Source organism: Juglans regia, chromosome 7, assembly GCF_001411555.2.
Source record: "Juglans regia cultivar Chandler chromosome 7, Walnut 2.0, whole genome shotgun sequence".
Classification (NCBI taxonomy): Eukaryota; Viridiplantae; Streptophyta; class Magnoliopsida; order Fagales; family Juglandaceae; genus Juglans; species Juglans regia.
Genome location: NC_049907.1, coordinates 1,048,494 through 1,074,843, shown reverse-complemented (window position 1 = coordinate 1,074,843; position 26,350 = coordinate 1,048,494). Strand labels below are relative to the sequence as shown.

At 37.3% G+C, this 26,350-nt stretch overlaps 3 protein-coding genes across 3 annotated transcripts; 1 reads left to right on the top strand and 2 right to left on the bottom strand.

Annotated features, from left to right (window-relative positions):
• Window positions 1-1,849: 1,849 nt before the first annotated feature.
• LOC109013879 lies at window positions 1,850-7,202 on the bottom strand. The gene is made up of 10 exons (XM_018996114.2): window positions 6,796-7,202; window positions 6,243-6,309; window positions 5,820-6,073; window positions 5,033-5,639; window positions 4,266-4,910; window positions 3,286-3,726; window positions 2,832-3,026; window positions 2,666-2,722; window positions 2,285-2,347; window positions 1,850-2,211 (listed from the first exon to the last, which is right to left on the bottom strand). The coding sequence occupies exons 1-10, from the start codon at window positions 6,819-6,821 to the stop codon at window positions 2,128-2,130; spliced, it is 2,439 nt and encodes an 812-aa protein (XP_018851659.1). The 5' UTR covers window positions 6,822-7,202; the 3' UTR covers window positions 1,850-2,127.
• A 3,277-nt stretch (window positions 7,203-10,479) lies between these two features.
• On the bottom strand, window positions 10,480-12,059 carry LOC109013878 (lysine-rich arabinogalactan protein 18-like). Its single transcript, XM_018996113.2, has 2 exons — window positions 11,334-12,059; window positions 10,480-10,914 (listed from the first exon to the last, which is right to left on the bottom strand). Exons 1-2 carry the CDS (start codon window positions 11,994-11,996, stop codon window positions 10,831-10,833), a joined length of 747 nt encoding a protein of 248 aa, XP_018851658.1. The 5' UTR covers window positions 11,997-12,059; the 3' UTR covers window positions 10,480-10,830.
• Window positions 12,060-24,059: 12,000 nt separating this feature from the next.
• Window positions 24,060-26,219, top strand: LOC109013877. The gene has a single exon (XM_018996112.2). It carries the CDS (start codon window positions 24,305-24,307, stop codon window positions 26,042-26,044), a length of 1,740 nt encoding a protein of 579 aa, XP_018851657.1. The 5' UTR covers window positions 24,060-24,304; the 3' UTR covers window positions 26,045-26,219.
• The last annotated feature ends 131 nt before the right edge of the window (window positions 26,220-26,350 follow it).

The window sequence follows — 26,350 nt, the reverse complement described above, 5'->3', positions numbered from 1 at the left end:
AGCAGGAAAGGTACTTACATGACGTCGATCAAAATTACCAGGTATTATATAAATGATGAAGCAACTGATTGGCAAATGTAACATATGATGGCATCATCTTCATCAACATCATAAGAGGCATTTACGGCTCGCCCCCTTGGAGTTGCGTTTTCACTTTCAATTCATTTGATTATGTTTGGTGGTTGTTACCGTACGTTCCTGAAGGAACACAGCGGCACTTCAAGCATCGGTCTTCTTTCTTTTTTTGTTTTAAGAAAATAAAAGGATAATATGTACAAGACGATAGAAAATGAGAGAATGAGGAAACTTCCCATTGCTGCTAATACAATGTTTGAAAATAAAAAGTGTTAATGCCTAAAAACGGCACAATAGGTCGGAATGAGAGAAAGAGTCATTCTCAGTCCATTATGACTGTCTGGGCCTTGATCGGTGTCATGTGGAGCTCCCAGCAGTGGTCTAGTGCGGCTATATAGTGTTCATGCGTACATTCATGGCAGTGGGCAGTAAAAATTACAGAGAAAATAAATAAAGAGAAACACATATTTACATATTTTAACACTAGGCCTACGTCAAGGGGGTTTGGGGAGGAGATAGTCTACTATAACCTACTTGTTTTACAGTCTCTCATGGTCTCTCATCCTCGCTATACAATGGAGATTAGAGCCTTATTTTTTGGTGGAGCACTCGTCGCTAGAGTCCGTCTCGTCAGGTTGAAGGAGCTAAAGGAAAAGTCGAAGTCCCCTTAGTCTTATGGCAAAAGCTCCCTTTATCCTCTGCTCCCCCTTGCTTTATGTCAAATCTTTCTCTTTTACGTCTCCTCTCAACTTTTCCTCTTGACACCCTATCATTTCTCAGCCTTTGTCCCCTCATTCTCTCTTCTTCCTCTCTCATTCTATTGTCTTCTAGTGGGGACCCTTTGATGGATTCAGCTCTTTATCTGGGCTAGGATATTTTATCCCCTCCAAAAAGCATAAGATTTGGATTTTGATTCAATAAAATGGCATCTACTCATCTCCATTGATCTTGTAATCAACGGTGGTCTTTTACAATCCACAAGTCTTTAACTTTTTTTTTAACCATATTTCAAGGAGAAATTTGAGGGCAATTCAACCAAAAATTTAAGGTTTGTTAAGGTTACCATGTCAATGGGACGAGGAATGTAAATTGAAAGAAATTGATGATTTGTGATACCAAATATGATCTCATAACTATCCAAGGTATCGCTTAAACCCAGTTGGAAACACGAGTTCTAATTTGACCCCTCTCTACTAAAATCCAATCTTTTGCACCTATTTTCTTTTATCTTAACAATCATATATTGACGATGGTGTAAATTGCAACTTGTATCTTAATTTGGGAGAAAAATGACAAATGATCAAAGGTCATAATGCTTTGAAGGAATAAAATATAATTTTTATTTTTTTAATACCTTGTTTAATGTTGGTTTGTAGCATTTGACATTACCAGCTTCCTAGCAGTTCCAGGGAAGACAAGCTCTGTACTCGGTTGCTTCTTACCCATATGCACTCGAGAGTATTTTTAACTCATCGTTCCCTTTCCAGGTTGGCAAAAGAAGATTCTTTTAAACAAGAAACAAAAGCTACGAATATTTATTGGGACACAGAATTCAGATGTCTCTGGAGCATACAGCTTATCTATATAATATCACCCACTTTTGCTTTTGTTTGTTCGTCCGCACGTGGTTGCACGTGAGAGAGGGGGGGGACCTTTCATGCCCCTTGCATTTGCATTCTCAGAAAAAAAAAAAAAAAAAGAGGAAAAACTGTATCTAGATCTTGAAGTAAAAAAATATGGACTGATTTCTTTTCCAGTATGGTCTGTATAAAACTTGGAGAAAACCGTCAAACTTCATCAAATTTTTCATTTTCTAGCGTGAAACTTATGACTGAAACACGAGTTTAATGAGATTTACAACACTGAATTCAGCCGCCAAGTATGCTGGCTAGAGTAACAAGAACATACAAAAGCTCACAAGGAAGCACGGCCACATGACCAACAATTTTAGAGAAGCAGACTTCTTTCAAGTATATTTAACCCAAAACTCACAAGCATATAGGCATATGCACCTGCATTATGTACAAATACCGTGTGAGAAAGGTTGATACATCATCCTTCAAAACCGTAGGAAGGACCACAACGTTGTTTGGAAGAAGATTCTTCAGCACAGTGACTGGAAGCAAGCAAGTTGACCTGCAAAAATTCTCACTGGTTTAGCCAATCCAATTGGACTTTGACAACATTAACAACAGGAACATGGATTTACCTTTATGATCTCCCATTTTGAGCTCGTTCGCCTAGAGGCTGCTAAGACACTCATGTGAAATTCCTGTTTATGGGAAACACAAGGAAAGGAAACATGTTACGGATTTATTCAAACTGTTTATTCAGATTAAAGATGTAACTAAACTTAATGAAGCTCAAGATAAACTATTTTTATCTTCATTTTGTGGGAACCCGTAAGCCATATTAGTATGGAAATCAAGAAGAGGGAGCAAGTCAAGATGATATCATGAGGATCCGATTAACAACTATAAAATACATTTGAGAACTAAATCTGGTACTTTGAATATGCTAATGAAAACAACTGTTCGTAGAACACATTAAGTAGAGAAGTTATTATGTGTCATACTTGCAAAAGACTTACCCTAAACGGATCGCCCCTCAAGGACTGCACAAACATAGATTTTCCTGAGTCGTTATCCTGCAAAGGAAGAAGAAGCACCAGGTAGGTTCAACTCTTCAGACACAAAAGAGAGTTGACACAAAAGAGAGTTATGAAGCAGTTGTGAAGATTGAAGTTTCCAATGTACCTCTAAATGGACATCCCTGAGTCGTCTTCCAGTTTGAGCACAGCATATGCGGACAACATGTTCATCACAACTCCCACTGATAATATAGTCCCGTCCATTTATGTAATAGGAACGTGTATAATTATGAGCACTTCCGCTTGAAGCAATCTCAAAATTTATGCATAGCCTCCCGTCAGCTGCCAGAATTTGTTTAACCTGGCATCATTAAACAGTTTTTCATCATTGTCAATCCAAAAGAAACAACATAAATTGGTTATTGTGGAGGCAAGAAGACAGCCTAAATGCCAAAATAGCAGACCTTAAACTACAAGATGCTGCTAGGCAGAGGGTTGAGAACATCCTTACTCTCTAATGTCTTTATTAGTGAAACTAAAGAAGCACAACTAAACTTACCCACTAAATTTCTTATTATACAATACCAGAATAAAGCATATACCATCCAAGAAAGATGTACCTCATTGTCAACAGCCGAAACAAGCAAATAGAGGTCATCAGGAGAAAAGCAAAGCATCACATTTCCTCTAGAGCTTGAAGCTGTATAGCAAGGCCGCACTGGGTTCTGTCTCAAATCCCACATCTTGACATCACGGTCAAATGATGAAGTAGCAAATAGAAAGGGGGAATGGTGTGCAAACTTAACCACATTAATTGGTTCTCGATGCATGTCAGTGAACAATTGCAAACGTTTTCCACTGCATATATCATATAGAGCAACATTTTTTGTGTACCCGCTGGCAAGAAACTGATCATCCGTCGAGTTGACATGAAGGGAAGTCAATTGCTCAAAATCATCAAAAGTTACTGTAGCAGAACGGCAACAGGTATCTGTAACTTTTGGTGGCATATGATTGATGTCAAACAACCTCAAGGAACCATTGTCAGAACCGGCAACAAGCTGGTTGTTCATACAAGTGAAAAAGAAATCAGCAAAAAAAGACATGCTTTAAGTGACTGAAAAAAGTATCCACAGCCCTTGTACTCAAGTGTTTGTTATACTTCAATTATGCATATATGAGCAAGACCAATCACGTACAATGGTAGGCCATGGATTAACATCTGATTAGTCCCATTTCACAATCTTCCAGGAGTGAGATACCATTTGCTATTTGGATGCATTGACCTAGTACATATGTAAAACTCTACCAAGGTTCCATTAACAATAAACCATAGACAGCACGGTGCTTTTTAATATCTCAGTATCTCGAGTTAGCTCATCAAGTTAGCTCATAAAACTATAAACATCTTTTTGGCACATTCTATGAAAAATCTAGAGCAGAATTACCATGCATTCTTACGCATTAATATCTAATATCTACAAGACATTGTAAATTCCATGAAAAATAAATTATATTCGACAAGCAAGATGCTGGGTCTATAATATCACTAGTTCATGGTATGATTGAGGGCATTTGTTGTTGTGATAAAATCACATACCTTGGATGGATGCTTCTTGAGCCAACACAACCCCAATACGCTGCTCATTGCTCCAGTGGATGGGATATAACTAACAAGTTTTCCACTTTCATGGTTGATAACAACCACTTCGCCATCCAGAGTTCCAAAAGCCATAAGACTGGAGTTGGATGGATTATACTCAAACTGCCTTGGACGAAGCCTCTTGCTTTCTTCTTTAAGTATGTGGCTAAAGTTAGACACTGAATGTAACAGCGGCCAAGCAGAAGACCCAAGTTTGGCAGCACTAAGGGACCTCAAGAAAAAATGTTGACCGTTTCTGTAAGGATATAGAAGTTTTGGCCTGAAAGGTTTTTGGAAGTAAATGCCACTCGTTCTCATTTCACGATTATCCAAAACATGAACAACACTTTCCTTGTGTCGCCGTCTATAAGGTAACTGCTCATAGTATTTTGAAGAGATACTCTTGGCCAATTCCCTGTCCACCTTTCTGATAGGGACATTATCTAAAACTTCTAAATGAGGCAATGAAGAAATGATGTAGTCTCTATAATTTTTCTCAAAGCATATGGGGGACGGATGATGAGAATCATAGGTGGTTGTCATAGTGCCATTTGTCAGGTGCTGCTTTTGAAAACTCCTAGCAAACTCACCGTTGTCTTGAATCTACAATTTGCCAAGAGAAACCTGTTACATATGCTAATAAATTCATGAAGAATGAATATGTTTGTATACGTTTTCTTTCCTAATATTAATTATATCAATTAAAAAATATAGTCGTTTCTCACCTCACTCTCCACTTTGGCCTGTCCATTCAAATCAGGAAGGGTAGCAGATACTTCTAACAAACACATTTCTTTCAGGTAACTTGAAAGTTTTACTTCACTTTTCTCTGAAAAATTATCAGCCATGCTGTGGATCTCACAATTTATTTTTGAATCATCAAGACAGAGTAGGTCTCTGCCTGATTCTTTTGTGCACAAAACATGACATGCAGCATCTCCAGTATCAGTAGACGGTACCTCACTGTAATGACCCATATTCAAGGGAGTTCTCTCAGGAATATGAATCCTAGCTTTATCACCAGACAATGCAGGACATGGTCCAGTGTCCTTGCAACATAAACAATTTTGAAACCGTAGTTCCACCAAAGAAGGAAGTTTTGACAGGGCAGCAGCAGTTGTCCAGAGATTAGCAATTCTCGTTTCACACATTGAGAGGCGCATCAGATATGGCATGCAAGAAAAACAGTCCTTCTGTAAACCAGAGAGGGAAGTACAAAAATCCAGATTAAGGGTGTGTAACCGCATAAATACCCCAACCATGTCAAGTTTTTCGATATGGAGAGACCTCAAATTCAAGACTTCACAGGCCAAGCCATACTGGCAGACATCCCTGGAGAAGAGAGTAAATTGTTAAATAAGTTAAAAGACTTCACTTCAATATGTACAACCCCATCTATCTTTCAATGGATGGGGAGCTGCATTACCATAACTATTAAGCTTTCAAAGAGGGATTGGGGGATAAAATATGTACAGAATACAACTCAATTAGTGGAATATTATTGAAACAGACCATAAAACGTCCTTCCCCAATGATATATCCAGGAAATCGACGATACGGAGCTTTTGATCTATCACATTCATCAAAGCTGTAACGTTCTCTTTACTCAAGACACAATGTGATTCATGAAGTATGTCAACTGCATCAATCTCAGAGAAGTCGGTTGCCATAAAGGCATCAATCAGTGAGGATATATCAGCATCTTTTAGCTGATCTAATGAAATCACTATGCTACATTTTGCGTGGTTGGAGTTTTGGATCTTGGCCTGAATGACAATGAAACAAAAGGTTATTGATATGGTATACTGTGCTGCTGCAAGCTAAGAAATGGTTGCGCGCGCGTTATGTATAAAAGCAGAAGATTAAGATAAGAAAACCATGAATATTTACATTATGAATGACAATTTAAAGTAAGGAGTTTTATTTGGAGAGGACCTTAGAAAACCAGGACAACACTGCAGAGTTGGGCAGCACCTCATGCCTCTTGCAAGAATCAAGATACCTAGCGCCAAAAAAGAGAATAGGTAGTTAATAAAGCATTCAGATAATAAACAGCATCTGAGTGTAAAAAACTTATACGAACAAAATAGAGCATCAAGTCAACATTATCTAGCCACTAAATTCGGGTGAAAAGCTCTCATAGTATTTCATTGAATTTGCTCTCTGATATTTACTTCTCTGGAAAGTGGCCATGTATTCATTACACGAACTTTGGGTAATCTTCAAATTCATGGGAGGCTGAGAATTCTAAAAGAAAATATGCTCTGCCGTTAATTCAGGACAATAAATTGCAACCATATATCTTTTCGAAATGAAATAAAATACATATACTTTTTCTCCATGTGAATTGATATCGGTACCTTTAGATCCTTATGCTAAGGCGGACATCAATTGACTTAATTAACAGAGCTAAGGGAAAACAGAAGTTGTAAAATAGAACTAGACAGGGAACACAGAAAAAGGAATTCTCAGAGAGAGAGAGAGAGACCGAGCTTCGAAGCTGAAGATACCCATGGAAATGGATTGTTCTCTTCTTTCTCCAGTTGTAGGTCTTCCCTCTAGCAGCACAAATGGAGGAGCTACGGGGGCATAAACAAAGGAATTTGGGAAAGTAGGAAATATCTATGGAGATGTATGAGGTGGTGGGGGAATGATCCGTACTGCGTCGTAGACAGAAGGTATAAGCGGAGTGTCTTCTCAGAACCACATGTCAATTGCCATTTTCTACTCCAACCGTGCATTTACTTTTGTCAGTCAGCGATCTGCGCATTTGGCTCTGTGTCCAGCTCCTGGACAACGAAACTTTCGTACGTTGTTTCCATGTGAATACAATGTTGAAAAGACCATACAGACGACAAGGATGAAACCATACATCGAAGATTAACATGGTCCCCGATTCCTGGATAAGGATGAAAGATTCTGTCTATGGGAAACACTTGAATCATTATTCCCTTTTTTTCTTTTTCTTTTTTTTTGGGTTGCGCAGACTTGAATCATTATATTTTTTTAAGCAACCATTTCATTACTAAACAAAGTAAGATACATTGAAAAAGGAGCTTTAGTCCTAAAAATATATGAGTTTTGTTATTAAATTTCTACCACATTCTATATTTTATATATTTTTTTTAATTTTTTAATTTTAATTTTTTTTTAGTTAATTTTTTTAAAATTATTTATTCATTATTTATATAATAAATATTTGATAAAAGAAAAAAATAATAATAATTAAAAAAATATAAAATATAGAATATTAAGAGATTGTAAAGATTTTTTAAAAAAATATACCCTCTTGCAATTTGTATTGCATCTAGAAAACTAAAAATAAATAAATAAGCTATTAATATCAATAAATTGACCTCGATCACCTACTTCAAAATTTGAAGAGAGTCGTTTTAAATGATAGTTTTTTTTTTTTTAATCATTTATTGGATAGACTGTTGTGACACGGGGTTGAAGACCCGTGACAAATGAAATAGCATAGCGTTGCCAATAGTGTTGTAAAAAATGTTCTTCATTTGAGAAAGTAAGTATCATTGATAGTATTGGTGGTCTGAATTAACGGTGGCCAAAAGCACTCATTGCAGTTGTTTGTCCTAGAGCCTAGTGAGTTGCAACTTGCAACCACATGCCGATTAGAGGTTAGGGTGGGGTCAGATTTGAAATATTAGGTTGCTTTTAGATGTTTTGATTAGTTTAGTTGAATTGTAAATATTAATATTTTATGAGTCACATTGACATGAATTTAATTTTTTTAAATTGAGATGGATTTTAAATAATAAAAAATTTCATATACACTATGGAGTAGTAAATAGGTGATAAGAGGTAGTAAACCGATTATTATCTTTAACTATTTAGATTGAAATGTATGAAGTATGTTAAGATGTGTTTAACTTTTTTATGATAAATTGAAAAAAATAATAGGTCTTACCAATGATTAGTTTGAGATGAGTTGAGTTTGGTTCGACAATCAAACATAGCCTATTGTTTGGATGTCAAGATCACCTCAGCTCATCCCAGGGGCGGCTCAATACAAATTGAGGCCTAAGGCGAATTTAAGTGAGTTATTCGTAATTATAATACAATAAAATATAAATTATTATATGAAATATTTTTAAACTTTACAATAAAATGAGATTTTATTTAAAATTTTTAAATACAGTTTTTGTGAATATATATTTACAACAACTTAAAATGAAGTCTCAATGCAAATTTTGTGTCTCAATTTAATAAGATCTTAAAAAAATTATTTAAAATATAAATAATTCATTGTATTACTTATATAAAAAAAAATTAATTGTATTAAATGTTAAATTTAGTTTTATGAGACATTGCACACATTGAAAACTATAAAAATTATTTAAAATTTTATTTAACGAAATGGTTTTTATTTTTATTTTTAAATTAAAAAAAATACATTTATATTTTGGGGGCCTTACATAGAGTGGGGCCTTAGGCAATGGCCTCAATGGCCTTACCATTGAGCCAGCCCGCCCTGCTCATCTCAAACTAATAATTGATAGGACCCACTAGGGCCACTATCTTTTCAACTTCTCATAAAAGTTAAATCAATTTCAACTAATTTCATATTTTCAAACGCATATCTCAATCTATTTATTTTCAAACACATCTCAATGAAAATTATAAAATATTACTATTTGCATATTAGTTCCATCTAAGTATCTGAACGCGAATCTGGCAGTGCTGTGCGTGTTGTTGTTAGAATCGCTGGTCCATGTGAGTATTAAAATTTGGTAGCAATGGCTAGAGAGTGGCATGGGGGCTGATCAGAGTCATGTGTTTGATCACCAAAAGATAATAAATTGAGCACGAACCAAGCTAGAGGACAGAATAAGCCAAAAAATTAACTTCAATAAGAAGAAAGAAAAAATATCAACAACTTCTTATTAAGATGGGGAGGGGAAGAGAAAAACAAATGAAAATAAAATAAAATTTAGGGCATAGGTGATTCGTTCTAAGAAAAAGTGTGTTAAAAGATTTCAAGTAGAGAGAAATCAGAAAATAGTAGACTACTAATAAAAAAATTTACACAACTTCTTACTATTCACACAACCTCCACACACCACAGTTTTTTTAATTTTTTTTTCTTTTATCAAATATTTAATATATAAATAATGAATAGAAAAATTAAATTAGTTTAAAAAGAATAAACTCAAATTTTTTTAAAAAAATATCAAAAAATTTAAAATTTTTAAAAAATATGATGTGTAAAGATTGGAGAGGTTGTGTAACATTGCTCCTAACTAATTGACCTGAATCATTAACATATTAGTGAATAAGTAATCCTCTTTAAAATTATAATTTTTATTCTTAAATAATTACAATAAATTAATTATGAGTACCCTACGATCAAACTCCACCGGAGGATTTGATAATAGAGCTATCAATTTTTATTACGATTATATTATTTACTTGTGGGAAAAGTTAAAAGAGCAAAAGGAAGACATTTTCCTTTGCTTGAAATCAAAGCATGTTCTTTCTTTTTACCCCCCGTAAAAGAAATGCAGCTGAACATAAACTCGTAGCTTTTGGCTTCTCTACGCTATTATTCCCTTGCTTCAAAATCCTCGTCTCGACTTTTTGAAAGGTGAAAAAGGCTTGAAAGTGAGCCAGCCAGCCATGTATGTTTCATATTCACTGCCTGCCTGATAAGACTACATATTGTTCATCCGTGACCAATTTATTGGTACTTTGATCCCAAGAGGCATCTCTTTTTTTAACTTTGGTTTTGGACTGTATAGGCTGTGAAAACCACCCATACTTTCTTTCCAATTGAGGAATAATTAGGTGCTTTCTAAGACGTGAAATGCTAACTTACAAGGCACGTAAAGATTATAAAGGCTTTGTCTTTGAGATGGAATATTTAGCCAACTTTACCCATCTCATGCATGAGGTAAGTCTAGACTAGACTGTCATGAGAAATCAAGATTTTAAAAAAATAAATTTATAAATTAATATAATTTTGTATAATATGTTAGACTTATTTTATAATAAAAATTAATTTTATAATTTAATATATCATATCAAATCACGTCACTTTTAAATTTATTTATGTGAAATCTTTTTACAACTTAATTTTTCTTATTCTATTAATGTGAGGGTAGTAATGTAAGAAATTCAGACAAAAAGCAAAAGAAAACAAGAGAAAATAATATAAAGGAAGTTTGCTAGTAATACTAATACAACAGTAAATGAAGCAGTCAATAGAAAACTAGAAAGTTTTCCCCACACTCGGCCGAAAGAATAAAAGAAGTAGACGTGGGTAAATCCCAACTGTCCAAAAGCAAACCGACAGAATTTTCCAAAGCCAATAAGACTTGCTTTTAATCACATAACCTGTTTAACACTCACATGATTGTTAAACATATAATATAATTAAAAAAAATAATGTATCCTTGAATACTCCATTTAAATTATTCATCTAACGGTCGGAGAACTCTGTCCTCGAAATAATGTAGCACCGAACACATAATAATAAAATAAATATACATAAATCTTTCTCTCTCTAATGGATCAATCCGAGGAAAGCCAATCCCAATGCCAAGCCAGCAATTACCTTCTGCACGGACCTGATCGTAACTGCTCCGCTCTGCATTTTGATTCCACAAAGATTCAAACAGTAATTAATTTAGTTGATCAGTAATTAATTTTATGTGGCTAGTTGCGTGTTTTTTTTTTAATAAATTTACAATTTTCAGACAACGACAACAATAAAAGCTGTATGACAGTCTGACAACGTCATTTCTTGTTTGACTGTGTTCTGCAACTAGAAATTTCACTCTAACTAATGAAAATCTACGGTGCTTAGTCGCGCGTGGGGAACACATTGTACTCTGTTTCAGTACACGGTCCGGTCCCTACTGGCTACTGGCTACTGAGCAAAGTAAAAATATAAAACATAGATACAATGACTCCGAATGAGCATCTTAAAAATTAGATCCCAGATCTGAGCGCACATTGAACCGCGGTGCAAGTTAGAATCAAGGATAAATGCGTGATAACACGTACCTCATCGGCGGCCACGGAGGGACCGGGTGAGAAAGCGTCCAGGCTCGGTCCGGGGGCTTCTGCCGGCGGCGCAGGAGGACTTAGCAATGCTGGCGCTGGGGCTGGCGCGTGGTGTTTCTTAGTTTTCGTTTTGGTCTTCTTCTTGCTGGGAGCAGGAGCCGGAACCTCAGCAGTTGGTGCAGAAACAGGAGCCGGAGGAGCGCTGGAGGGAACAATTTCTGGTGCAGGTGATGGAGGAGATTTCGCCGGAGCAGGTGACGGATGAGAGCTGACTGGAACAGGAGCTGGTGGGGAGCTCACTGGAGTGACAGCTGGAGGCGACGACGTTGGAGTCGTAGCCGCTGGGGCAGGCGCTACCGGTTTTTTCGACGGAGCAGGCGCCTCCGGCTTCTTCGATGGTGCAGGCGCCGCGGGCTTCTTCGATGGAGCAACAGCTGGTGGTACTGAAGCCGATGTTGGAGACGAAACCGGAGCCGGAGACTTTGGTTTGGAAGGTGCTTTGGCTGGAGATTGTGGTTTAGACGGAGCTGCGGCAGGTGAAGTCGGTGTAGTAGCAGTTGGCGGAGCTTTCGACGGCGCAGAAGCTGGAGATTCGGCTCCGGCGCTGCAGGCAATGACGCAGATGAATGCAAATGCAAATGCGAGAAAGCATTTTCGATCCATTGCTTCAGAGAGAGTCAGAGACAGAGAGACAGAGAGACAGAGACTTGAAGACGGTAATAGAAGGGTAGGGTTTATATATAGGCCCACTCAAGGAAACGGGGACTGGTGTTGTTGGATCTGGGCCGTTCGAGGAAATGGGGTCCAGAAGAAGTGGGCCCGAAAGTAACCGTTGGATCAACGTACAAAGAGAATAAAGTAGGATCGGGTTAGGGGGGCCCACATGGCACAATCGAACAAAGGTGACAGTGTAAATGTGGCGCTTGAAACAGTCTGGAGTGGGACCCATCTTCGCTTCAGCAATTCCCTGCTTTGATTATGCGTAGTAGTAGTTGGTACAGCTGGATTGTTGAGGTGGGGGCAGTGCCAGCCTTTACGATCCCTAGAGGACTAGACAGAAAGAGAAACCAACGAGACCTGGCCACGTGAAATGTTGCGGTGATATATATATATATATATATATATATATAACGAATGAAAAAATCTACACAATTACACTATATTTTTTTTAATTTTATTATTTTTTAATTAAATATTAAATATATAAATAATAAATAAAAGAATTGAATTAATTTTAAAAGAATAAATTTAAAAAAATTATTAAAAATTTTAAAAAATATAGTGTGTAGAGATTGTAAAGATTGTAGAGTATTACTCATAATGAATATAATAAAATTATGAGGGGTGGTTTTACTCGCTCTCGCTAGTTATTTTATTTTATTTTTTTATATAAATATTTTTAATATTTGTTTTTAAAAATTTATAATATTATAAAAATAATATTTTTTTAATTATTAAGTAAAAAAAAATTAAAAATAAATAAAAGTGACCAGCGGAGCAATAGCTTTTTCCAATTATGAGAAACTTTGTTTTATATTTGAGCACTGCTATTCCTACAGAAGTTTTCCACCGAAAACTTCTACCGAAAGGCAAAAGTTATTTTTTTTTGTTTTTTTTTCAATCATTTTTTTAAACACTTTAAATATTTTTAAAAAATATAAAAAAATCATAAATTCATTTAAAAACATTCTTTAATCACTAAGTAAAAATAAAAAAATAAAAAAAAATAAAATACAATTTCGGTAAAAGTTTTCGGTGGAAAACTTCTGTAGAAATAGCATTTTCCTTTATATTTTCTTTATGATATCTCTCGTGACTGTGTGTTTGCATTGTCTTTTGACCCATTTGGCTGCCCTCTGTAAACTGTCCATCATCGAAGTGAAGTACTTTGCCTGCCCTTTTTTATTTTTGGGTCTTATAACGGTCCGTATTTAGAAGTTTCTGCCAATGGCAACGGGCATCCATCATGCACGCGGTTCCTGTCCATGGGAAATGAGAATAGGTCCAGCAGAAGTCCCCACTCTTCTGTCCCCACTCACCGTGCATGAGTCTAGGCTATGTAAGTATGAAAAATTCTTTTTTGCCGTCATTATCCATTACTTCAGATTATGAAAATCACTTTCATATCTTAAAAAAAAAATACCTCCACACTTAATGAAAAAATTATAGATGTGAAGTATGAGAATGAATAATAACTGATGCATAATAAATCCTAAGTATTTATATAGAAACTTTATGAAAAAAGATAATTAATGTTCATGAGTTGTATCTCACTTTTTTGTCTACAGTTTTGATCGCGTTATATAATATCTTGGGTATAAAAAAAATTAGAAAATGGAAAAGTTTTCTTATAATTCTTTTTATCATCATCCTCTCAACATCGAAAATAATACACATACATGAACTAGTTTACAATTTTTAATACAACTCTATTTTAAAATATGGATATTTTGTAAAATAACTTGTAAATATAATGAAATTATTACCTTCTTATAATTTGTTAGCTAGCAGATTGCTAACGTGGCAGGGTGGTTTCACGCTTTGCTAGGGTTTCATTGAGTCGCGTTTTGGACAATCTGGTCTATGGCTTCAGCAGTTGCCAGAGTTTTCCCTTACGATAGCCTTCTATTACCAGCAGGATTTGTGATGGGTTTGAATGGGTCTGAGGCGGTGATTGCTATTGGTGGTGACGGAGGTGGAGCAGAGGGCTAAGGGGCTAAGGGTGAGAATCAGGGATTGGGAGGGGATCGTTGCTCCTTTCTGGATGCGCTAAATCGACCTTTGCCTGCAGCTAAATTTCAGATTCCTCCAAGATAGCCAGAGTTGATTGATGGGGTGTTGGGTTTTGTATTTTCTAAGGTGGAGATGGAGCGGGTTGCCTAGGATTTGAAGTTCGCTTTGATCTTTAAATTCAACTCGGGAGGGTGGTGGCGGGATGTCAATTTAGATTGTTTAACTGGTTTGTGGATTTTGATGTTAGAAAAGAGCCTTCCATTGCTCCTTAATGGATTTTTCTTTCGGGGTTGCCATTGCACCTCTACAGGTTGGACTGTTTACAGTCTCTAGCATCTCGGTTTGGAAGGTTTCTCGGAACCAATAAAGCTACATTGTACCGAACTAGAGCTACAGGGACAAGACTTTGTGTGGAGATTGATCTGCTAGATGAACCTGTTTCAGGATTTTCAATAATTGTTGGTAATAAAGAGCCTAGATGGCAAGAGGTGGTGTATGAGAAGAGAGGTTTTATTGTACAAAGTGTTTTAGGCAAGGACATACTGTAGTGGTGTGTCATGTTGGAAAGCAGGAAAAAACCCAAGCTAATAGGAAGAATGATCCGAAGGGTCATAAGAAAGATGGGGAGGAAAAAGTGTGGAAGGAAGTTGGGAGAAAAAAGAATGTTCAGGTTGTGGAGGAGAAGATTGTTGGAAGTGGGAAAAAAGTTGTTGTTGAAATGCAAGTTTAAAAGCCTGTTAATGTAATTGTAGAGGAAAGTACTAGTGGGTTGAAAGAATTAGTGCATGTGGAAGAGGAGAATGTTGTTGATAATGTTGTGGTTGAGGAAGGGGAAATTACTAATGATGGCCATACAGTGGAGAAGTATGAAGCAGTGGAGAAGGTGGTTGCTGAGTCGATTTTGAAGATTATTAGTGAAGAGGGTCAGTCTGGCTGAGAGGTGGAAGTCATGGTTGAAGGCATTATTCATAGGAATCGTTTTGAAATGCTTTCAGAAGGGGAATGTGAAGATATCTCAGTATCTCAGAAGGATTACAATTCTGCTCCTGGAACAAGCATGGATAAAGAGATTAAAACAAGTTGTAAAAAAAAATCAGTGGTAAGGAAGTCTCGAAGGGTTAAGACCCAACCTTAAAAACCAAATTTATGATTGATAAGATCATAGTGTGGAATATTCGTGGTGTTGGAACATCACGGAGGAGATTGAGGAAGTTAGTAAGGAAGTTTGACATGTGTATATTAGTGATTTCAGAACCGTTTCAAGCTGTTGACAGATTGCAAAGCTGGGCATATACTTTAAACTTTTCTATGACCTGCTCGAATATGGATGAATGAGGCAAAATATGGGTTTGTTGGAAGGAAAAGATTGATTTTGAATTGGTTAGTACCTCTAATCAATCAATTACAGGTGTTTTTTCAGGAGGTGATAAGTCGTTTTTGGCAACTTTTGTTTATGCAAAATGTAACCATATAGATCGACGAGCTTTATGGAAACATTTGGGGGGAGTCTCTAGTGTGGGCTTGCCTTGGGTGGTGCTAGGGATTTCAATATTATTCGATCGAATGAGGAGAGGAAGGGTGGTAGGCCGAGATCTATTTTGGCTATGGAGGATTTTAACTTTGTATTGATAGGTGTGGACTTCTGGATTTAAGGATGGAAGGGAGACAACTTTCTTGGTATAATGGTCAACTTGGTATGGCTAGAAGCTGGGCCAAACTTGATAGGGTGCTCGTGAACAATCTTTTTTTGGCTCATTTTGGGAAAGCCTCTGCTCAATTTTTAGAGAGGCAAATTTCGGATTATTCTCTTATTTTGTTAAAGTTTTTTTTTTCTCTCCTGATTTTAGGCTTTATGGACCTTTCTCTATTTCGGTTTCAGAACATGTGGATCTCTCATGAAGATTTCTTGAATGTGGTGACAAGCTCTTGGAGAGAATCAGTTGTATCAAATTTTGGTTTGTCCAAATTAGCCGAGAAATTGAAAAGATTGAAGATTGCGCTTCGGGCTTGGAATAAAGAAAAGTTTGGGCTGATGGATGTTGTTATTCAAGAGTTGGAAGAAAGATTAGAGGTCCTTGAGAGATCCTTGCAATCGAATTATAATGAAAAGGATGAGGCGGATTTATTGGCAACAAAGGCTGAACTAGAGGTCTGGTTGAAACGAGAGGATATGCGCATAGCTCAACAAGCAAAGAAAAAGGGGTGGGTGGAGGGTGATCAAAATTCTAGATTTTTCTATGCGATTATTGCACAGAGAAGAAGTAATTCTAGTTTCAGAGAAATGAGGCTTCCGGATGGGAGTTTTTTGGATTCTCCAAAAAGAGTTCATGAAAAGGCTGTGAAGTATTTTGAGTCGTTTCTGATGCAAGAAAATTTAGTTTAACTACTGGATTTGAAACAGTTGTTTCCTCAAGGTATTTTTGATGATGATGCACAAAACCTGAAGCTTGAACCAACGAAGGGAGAAGTCAAATTGGCTCTCTCTTCGGTTCTGATTCTAGCCCGTGGCTTGATGGTTTTGGATCTGCTTTTTATTTGGCATGTTGGAATATAGTGAAGATGGATGTTATGGAGGCGGTGAAGGAGATTTTCAGAGGGTGTGAGCTTCCTCGGTATTATACAGCTTCTTACTTGGTGCTTATTCCTAAGGTGAAGAATCCACAGTGTTTTGATAAGTTCAAACCGATCAGTCTTTGCAATGTCATCTATAAGGTTTTCTTTAAACTTTTAGTTTATAAATTATCTTCGTTGCTTGTTAAGATAATTTCTTCTGAGCAAGGGCATTTGTTAAAGGTCGAAGTATATTGGCTAATATTTCTCTTACTCAAGAGATGAATGAAGTTGTTACATAGGAAGGCTGGGGGGAGTATCTTGTTGAAAATTGATATGAGTAAGGCATATGACCGAGTGGATTGGAGGTTTTTGGATCATGTTTTATGTACTCTAGAGGTACTGGATTTTTTTCAAAAATTGGTGAATAATTGTGTTTGTTCGCCTTGGTTCTTAGTGATGATGAATGGAACTTATAGAGGTTTCTTTAAATCTAAAAGGGGTCTTTGGCAGGGAGATCCTCTTTCTCCATATTTATTTATTCTTATGGAGGAGATATTGTCGAGGGTGCTAAATAAGATTATGAAGGAGGGGAGTATTTTGCCTTTCTCACACCCCTTAAATGCTCTGAGAGTTTCTCACCTTCTTTATGCAGATGATCTAGTTATTTTTGCTAATAGAGATAGGAGGTCAATAAGAGGTTTGATGCGTGTTTTGAAACAATATGAATGTTGGTCGGAGCAATGTATGAATCTGGATAAAACGGTAATTTTTCTCTCTAAAAAGGTTTCTCATAATCGATCTAGGGAGATTTTGGAGGAAACAAGACTTTTAGAAGGAAGTTTTCCATTTTCTTATTTGGGTGCTCCGATAGTAGATGGTCGCTTGAGAGCTATACATTTTGAACCTCTGGTGGAGCGGGTAAGGAAGAAAATCTCTGGCTGGAAAAGTAAATTGCTTTCGCAGGGTGGAAGGCTTATTTTGTTAAGGCATGTGCTCTCGAGCATGCCTATTCACCTTCTTTCAATTTTGCAGGTGCCGAAAACTGTGATCTTGGAAGAAATTATGCTTGCCTGTAGAGGAAGGAGGTATTGGGGTGTGAAAGTTGAGCGAGGTGCAAAGATCCTTATTCATGAAATTTGGCTGGCAAATTTTGTATCAAAACTCGTTGTGGGCTAACTTTTTCAGAGCCAAATATATCAAGAACAAGCACATTTCCTTATGTATTAGTGATGGTGCTGGTTCGATGTTTTGGAAAAAGATTATGGCGACTTTTTCAGATTTGTTGAACAATTCTCTCTGGAAAATTAGAGAGGGGCATGTGTCATTTAGGTATGATAGTTTCATGGGTTTTGGTCCTCTTTGTGATGAAATGATGGTTAGAGAGGAAGAGAGACAACCACTATTCGAGAATTTGTTGTTAATAATGTTTGGGATGTGGATAGATTTTGTATCAAAACTCGTTGTGGACTAACTTTTTCAGAGCCAAATATATCAAGAACAAGCACCTTTCCTTATGTATTAGTGATGGTGCTGGTTCGATATTCTGGAAAAAAGATTATGGCGACTTTGTCAGATTTGTTGAACAATTCTTTCTGGAAAATTAGAGAGGGGTGGGTGTCATTATGGTATGATAATTTCATGGGTTTTGGTTCTCTTTGTGATAAAATGATGGTTAGAGAGGAAAAGAAGGCAACAACTATTCAGGAATTTGTTGTTAATAATGTTTGGGATGTGGATAGATTTTGTATCAAAATTCGTTGTGGGCTAACTTTTTCAGAGCCAAATATATCAAGAACAAGCACATTTCCTTATGTATTAGTAATGGTGTTGGTTCGATGTTTTGGAAAAAGATTGTCAGATTTGTTGAACAATTCTTTCTGGAAAGTTAGAGAGGGTCGGGTGTCATTATGGTATGATAATTTCATGGGTTTTGGTCATTTTTGTGATGAAATGATGGTTAGAGGGGAAGAGAAGACAACCACTATTCGGGAGTTTGTTGTTAATAATGTTTGGGATGTGGATAGACCCTAAACGTTATTGGGTACAAAAAAAACCTGAGGTGATGGAAAAAGTAAGGAATCTGAGAGAGGAAAAAGACATTTTAGTATGGAAACCTGAAAAAAAAATGGGTGTTTTTCATCCAAATCTGCATAGGAATATATCATAATTAGAATGCTGGAATTTCCTTGGGCCAAGTGGAAATGGAATAAATGGTTACCAAAGAAAATATCAATTTGTATGTGGAAAGCGACTTTTAATTGCCTTAGTGGATGATCCAAGTACGGAAATTGGGGATCCCGATTGTGTCGCTTTGTGATTGCTGTGTAGAGGGTAAGGGAGAGGATTTGGATCATATCTTGTGTATGAGAGATTTCGCACAAGTATGGAGAAAGTATTTAGTTGAACTCAAGATGCCATTTCGAGAAAACCAAGATTGGAGGGAGCGGACTCAACTATGGTTTAATAGAGCAAGAAGGAGTTCTCAAAGTAGCTTGTTGTTGGGTCTAATTCCTAGCTTAGTGGTTTGGAGATTGTGGAGGCGCCGATGTGTAGCAAGGATGGAAGGGAAATAGGAAAATATTATGGAAGTCTGGACTTCGATTAAACACTAGGTGAGGGTCATTGCAAAAGGTTTTGAATGAAGGAATATGGAGAATGGTGACTTACAGGTATTGCAGAATCTGGGGATTCGAATTTCTATGAAGAATTCTGGCTGTTTGCAGGTTGTTCAGTGGTTAAGGCCATCCTCAGGTAGATTGAAATTAAATTTAGATGGTAGCTGCCTTGGTAATCTTGGTATGGGGGAAGGTTTTTTTTTTTTGGGGTTAAGGTTTTGCGTGATCATGAGGGAAAGTTAATTTTTGCTTTCTCAAAATTTTTTGGATCGGTTGCTAACAATGAAGCTGAGTTACGTGCTGTTGTATAATGAATAAGAAACTGTCAGCAGTTGGGATTTTTTTGCATTGATATAGAATGCGATTATTTAATTGTAGTTTCTAGGTTGGTAGGTAAATATTGTACAGTTTGGTATCTTTGAGATTTTTGGGATCTTTTATTATCTCTTTTGGAGGACTTTGATTTTTCTATATCTCATTTGTATAGAGAATGTAATAAGGTAGCAGATGAGCTTGCTAGAGGTGGTGCTATGAGTGAGGAGTATTTCATTTTTGAGGTTGCTCAGTTACCAGTCAAGGGACTACACAGGTTGGATAGAATGGGTAAAGCTTATGTTTGACAAAGGAAGTTATGTTGATGTTTTGGCTTGCTGAGTAGATAGGTAGTATGGTTGGGAGTTGTTTGGTTGGTTTATTAAGTTGGGTTTTTTATAACCACGGTTTTCCTCTGCCACAAGTGAGATTATTAATAAAGTGCTAGAGGTGCCGCCCTCCTTTTGGCAAAAAAAAAAAAAAATGTAAATATAAACATTGTTTTAAAGATATTCTCGATTTAAAACATAGTTATATAAAAAAATTATTAAAAGAGCTATACGTGTATCTCGCACATGTATAAAAAAATCTATGAGTACATTTATGTTCTAAAACACAAAGAGTAATGCTAGAGAGAAGCCATTATAGCAGTGCACACTTTGCACTCACTGCGTGGCTTCTTCTAATTGATTATTCCCAACACTCACTTAGAGAGATGTGTGGTTTATATGATGCCACATCATGTGTGTAAAATGGATGCACTCAATAGTGACTTCTATCTATATTTATTCAAACACAAATAATGCATGTTATCTCAAAGGCTGGCATATGAGTATATACAATTTTTCCTTTCCAATCCGTCTCAATTAAATTTTTAAGTACTTAGTATCAAACTATATTGTGGTGAACTTGAAGAGAGAAATATAAGTGAATGTTGCAAATTATATAAATAGTCACTTTTCTACAACAAGATCCTAGTTATATATACTAGAAATATTCCTCGTATATATATATATATATATATATATATACAGTTCCAATTTGAACCGGTCAGGCTGTTGTTGTGGCCTTAACAGACACCAATAGCATTTTGCCACGTCACATATTCCACATAAACCAAAAGAGGTGCATCACATTGGAATATGAATTATGCAGGATCAAAACCGGTAAGCCCCAGTCGTTCCTCGACCTCAACCTCATCACCTCACTCTTTTCTTGCCGCCGTCGCCCACCGCTGCTCCGTCACCCTCCAGTAATTTTGCCATCGCCCACCATCTCCAACGCCCACCACAAACTCTTCTAGTATTCCAAACCCAAACGAACCAAAGACTACAACAGTCGAAAGGCACTGATCCCTTTCTCATTGCAATCAAACCTGACCTTGACGACAACATTTTTTCTATTGCATAATTCTCTCCCTCTTTGATCTTTTCTCTCCCAACTCGGGAGAAAAATCTTAGTAGTATCAAATGGGGGATCAGATTACGAGAGTATAGGAGTTCTAGAAAAAAGCAGAAAAGAAGCTCAATGGCTGGGGTTTGTTCTGTTCCAAATATGAAGACGTCATCGATCTCTTCGATAAATCTGCCAATTCCTTCAAGCTCGTCAAATCCTGTACAATTTTACCTAATATATCATACAATAATCTTTTCTTCCTCTTTTCCTTTGCTTGTTTACGGGTAAAGAATCGGGGAAAAAATAATAGGAATTGAAAGTTTTGATCTTTGTGACAAATTGGTCGTATTTCAAGTTTACTCTATTAACGCATTAATTTTTTTTGTTGGTGATAGTAATGAACCAATTTTGGACATTAATCATTGATATTCCTTTATTTTTGGAAAAAATTTGATTTTCTGTGCTAGAATCAGGAGAGGAGGCTAGGAGCAATGGAAGCAACGATGAAGAGAGTGGCGGAGAGGGGAGCAGAGAGGGGATGGAGAGGGGATGAGGGATGGGTCAACGTGCGTGATCTCCTGCAGTGGGGGCACGTGGTAGCTAAGGTGCGAAGCCTACGTGGCACTCACCCATTTGAGGGCTATTATTTGAAGATCAACAGCCTGACCGGCAGAAGATTAACTCATATATATATATATATATAGTGAGGAGTATAGATGTTACAAGAAATTAAGCTAGAGGTACAAAAACCCACTTAATCTGTATTAATAACAGAATGCACACTTATTAACGATATGTACACTTGCAAAAATATACAGAAAACAATAAACAAAAGAGTGCTGCCGTGCGCGTGTAGTACTGCTCCTAACATTTTCCAAAAAAGAAAACCATGGCCTATGATCAGAATTTAAATTAACAAGAATCTATTTATGTGTGTCTAAAACTTGGCAAACCAGCTGCATCCATTCTAAACTCTCCCAATGCCATTTTTGGAAGCTGAAAAAGCATAATATATATAACTGAGATACCTAAAGCTCCCAATCTTTCTAAGCAATTGCCAACACAATTCTATCCTCGAAAAACACGCGCGCTCTAAAGAAAATGGCCCAACTTGTTGAAATGTAAGGATATTATCCCATATTCCCTGGAGGGGCTAGCAAATTCTGGAACCAGTGAACAATGATTGCTGAATCTGGCTAAAAAATCACATGCATCAACAAAACCCAGTTGGAAGCAGTAAATTAGCCCTTACTTAAAGATGATAATTCAGCATATATATCTGTTGACCCTATGCCCAAATGAAGAGAGAAACCAAAGATAAAACCACCATTAGCTGCTCTAATTGGTACGCTCCCACAACCTGAAAACCCCGGATTACCAAAAGCTGATCGATCCATCAATATTGATCAAGTTAAATTTGAGAGTGGCATTACCAGGCCGCGGCCGGCCTCCAGCAAATTGGGAAGGTTCTCTTGGTTTTGACAAGAGTGGATTTCAAACATAGAGATCTCAGTAGTGAAACTTTAAAAATTTGTATAGGTTTGATGAATCCATTTAAGTACTCCTTTATCCATCTAGTAGTTTTATTGATGACAGTAGTAATCACTGGCTTTTCAGCATCATTAAAATAATGATAATTTCCAGCTGAACATAACTCTCATAAGTTAAACATAGGAGTAATGGAATTTCAAGAATGGAAATTAACTTGATCACCTTTCTTCTAGTAGCCAATCTCCAATTGACCAGTCTCATGTATATCTTTCAACTGAAAATGCAGTAAAGCTGAAAACCCAAACAGGTCAGCAAAACGCTTCCATACAGCTGAATTAAGCTAATTCTCCTGCAACAAACAAGTGATTGATAGATATATTCGACCCTTGGAGACATTACATATATAGAAATGTATATCGTTGTTAGTTCTTGCGCTCGGAATGTTTAGGAATAAAGTAAACGTGAGAATTTTATATTTCTGAAATATTTGAGTTTCTTAGTCATTCTTAAAGGTAAGTTTAGTTACAATATTCTCAAATACAGTTTTTAATCATGCTGAGTTGACAAAGTCCGAGATCATATAATATATGCCTAAAAATCTATGTAGCGCACGCGAAACTCCAAAGTAGTAAAGATCACATGCAACTTAGTTTTGATAGGTACAGATGGCTCTAGATATGAACTAAACAGCCATAGATCCTGATTCATGCTGAGCCTTTAGCAGTAGTGGCAAAAGGCATTAACTAATGCTAGCTATAGTATAAATATATTTAAACCAAGTTAGCACACTAAAAATAAGATTGGAAACATGCTTTTGTTGTAGATGTGGTAGCCGCAGATCCTTGAGACCCACAAAATTGTACTTGGCTGTATATAGATCTAGTGGGTTTCTTTCGATTTTTGAGCTGGAAACTGAATAACATTTCATTAATCGAGCTGAGAACTAGCTAGTGTGTACTTGTCAAGTTCTAAAGTGATTATTCTGGGACACATGATTAATGGCGCCATTGATACGCTTGTTATGGAGGGGGACCAGAGCCTGGTTAACTTGATTTTTAAGGAAGCGAGATGGGGTACATCATGACTTGCTTGTATCAACTGCAACCCCATTGTTTCATTGGCAAAAGAAAAGTTTGATAGCTGTACCTCTGAATCTTTCATTTGAAATTAACTGGTCCTTATGTATTTTCCTATATATTATATAGTCCCGAAATGGAATTGTGGTCCATCACCCACCCATTTATAGTCAGGACTATGGGGACTGAGCTGATGATTAGTGATTACTTTGTTTGTTGCGCAACCAAAGCACAGCATGCATGCCATGGCATAATGACATGGCGGGTGTGCTTTTCTCATTTTGTTGCAGAAGAATAGGAAACTAAGTAGTTTTGAGAGCCACCCTGTGCAATGTGATTTGGGGCCGAGAGGAACATTTTCATTCTTGTCAGTTCAGTGACTCAAGTTGATGGAAGTACTCGTGTTAATGATCCTCCCCATCATATATATGTAGATAGCTTTGAAGTAAGGATGCTTAAAGTGGGTGTTGAGACTCATCATGTGTTTTTGACTCTCATTAAACTTAAAAAGATAGATGTTTGAGGCAATGATGTGGCCAAGCTATTGGACATTCTAGTAATTTCATTTATATGGATGGTGGCCACGCACGTAGAATATAGACGATACAGCTCTCTCTCTCTCTCTCTCCACACACACACATATATATGCTTAACTTTTTTTCTTTTATAATCCAGTCGTGCTCAACTAGATGCAACTGCACCACAAGAAATCGAGCAAAGTGATCGATCGTCTTTCTTGCCCACTATCCATCCATATATACCAACCCCGAAGACTCCGACCTTCTTGCTCTTAGCCATGGAGTCCCTTTGCCCACATAAGACAACAGCCAAGAATACCAACCATTTCGCCCAGCCAACATGCACCAACCTTCTTTGTTTCTTCTGTACCTTGATCAATGAGCCAGACCCATCACTTAGAAGAGTGAAAATCTCCAAATTCTTTGAAGAAATGCCTCTCAGAGAAAACCCAGAACATATTCTCTCTCTAAGTGGACTCTGGAACATCGCCATGATACAAGCCGATGACCCAGAATTCCCGTCTCTTGGCATCTTTGAGTGCATGGCAAAACTAATCCGCAAAGGCATCAACGACCGAGACTGGCTTCTCAAGGACCAGAACATCTATATCCCCTACTATGCAGCGCATATCATCGGCTCCTATACCATGAAAAACGACCAGTTTGCGGAAAATGCAATTAACTCAGGCGTGATATTTCCATTAATGGAGCTTTTGCGAGGTAAGATTACTTGGGTCGAGAAAAGAGTGGCGGTTCGAGCACTTGGACACCTGGCCAGCCATGAGAGAACTTTTGAAGCCATTGCTGCGCATGATGTGGAGATCGCGGAATTAACCATGAGGATAGCCTCCACATGCCTCGACGAGGTCTACGATAAGTTCGTTGGCGTGAGAGACTCAAAGAGGTTGAAGTACCACAGTGACCTGCTGACTAGAGGGCTTGGAGGGTTGGAGCTTGAAAACAGAAAGGCAGAAGAATGGGCTAGCCAGCTTCAATGCTGGTCTCTTTTTCTCCTCAACTGCTTTGCATGCAAAGAAAGATGTCTCAGTTTAATCTGCAAGAAAGAATTCTTGAAGGATTTGCGTGGAATGTGGGGAGGTTTTGCAATTCAGGCCTCGCCTGGAGGAATAGGACTCATTAGAACTCTTTGTCAGACAAAAACTGGAAGAAGAAGTGTAGCAGATTTGAAAGAAGTCACAGAGAGTCTTTGCAGCGTTTCAAGATCCTCGGATGACTGTCAGTACACGGCCATTGATTGTCTCTTGCTGATTCTTAAAGACCCAGATACAAGATATAACGTTATTGATATTGCAGCTCCAATTCTTGCCGATCTTGTCGAACTTGGAGATACTGGAGGAAGACCAAAGCTAGGAGACACAATCACTCAGGCACTCTTACAAGACTATCATAAGATCAAGTATGGTAATTTAAAGTTGAAGAGCAAAAGAGCTGAGAAAGCATTAGGAGAAATATGGAACTTGAAGGTTGAAAGGAAAAAGGAAGAGAAGCTGATGTCCAAACAAGAAATTAGGGAGAGAAAGCTCTTGGTAGGAAAGCTTAAAAGGGATGGAAATGTAGGGTTTTGGTCAGGGGACATTGCAAAGGCTAAGATGCAGTACTCAGAGGCTTTGAATTTGTGTCCAATAAGGATGAGAAAAGAGAGAGTTGTTCTCTATAGCAACAGAGCTCAATGCTTCTTACTACTGAGGAACACAGACGCAGCCATAAGTGACGCAACTCGAGCTCTGTGTCTATCCAGTGCGGTGACTCCTCACTGTAAGAGCCTGTGGAGGAGATCGCAGGCTTACGACATGAAAGGATTGGCTAAAGAGAGCTTGATGGACTGCTTAGCGTTTGTCAGTGACTACTTGAACTTGAAGTCTGGGAAGTACTCCTCCAAGCGTGCAAAGATCCCAGACTATGCGGCACGTGTGATCAACAAGCAGATGAATGCCACGTGGATTTTTGTACCTTCAAAGTTAAAAAAGGCGTCAGAAACAAGAAGTAGAAGAGTTTGAGGAGTACTTCCATCAAGCTGACCAGGTTATGTGACGAAGAAGAAGATGAAACTCAGGCCAGAGACGGAAGATCAAAGAAGAGAGGCCTCGGTAAGTGATCTTTTAGATAATCTCCGGAATAGGTTGAAAATTGAATGAAAGAACTGACGGGTGAAATATAGTTTTTACCCTTCAAATATTTATTTTTACTTTGATATATACTTGCATGGTTTCTCAAACTATAATATAATATCATCGCTTGCTCCAATTAGCTAGCTGGACGAATAATATGAATTTCATTTAATTCTGATCATTAAGATGATTCAT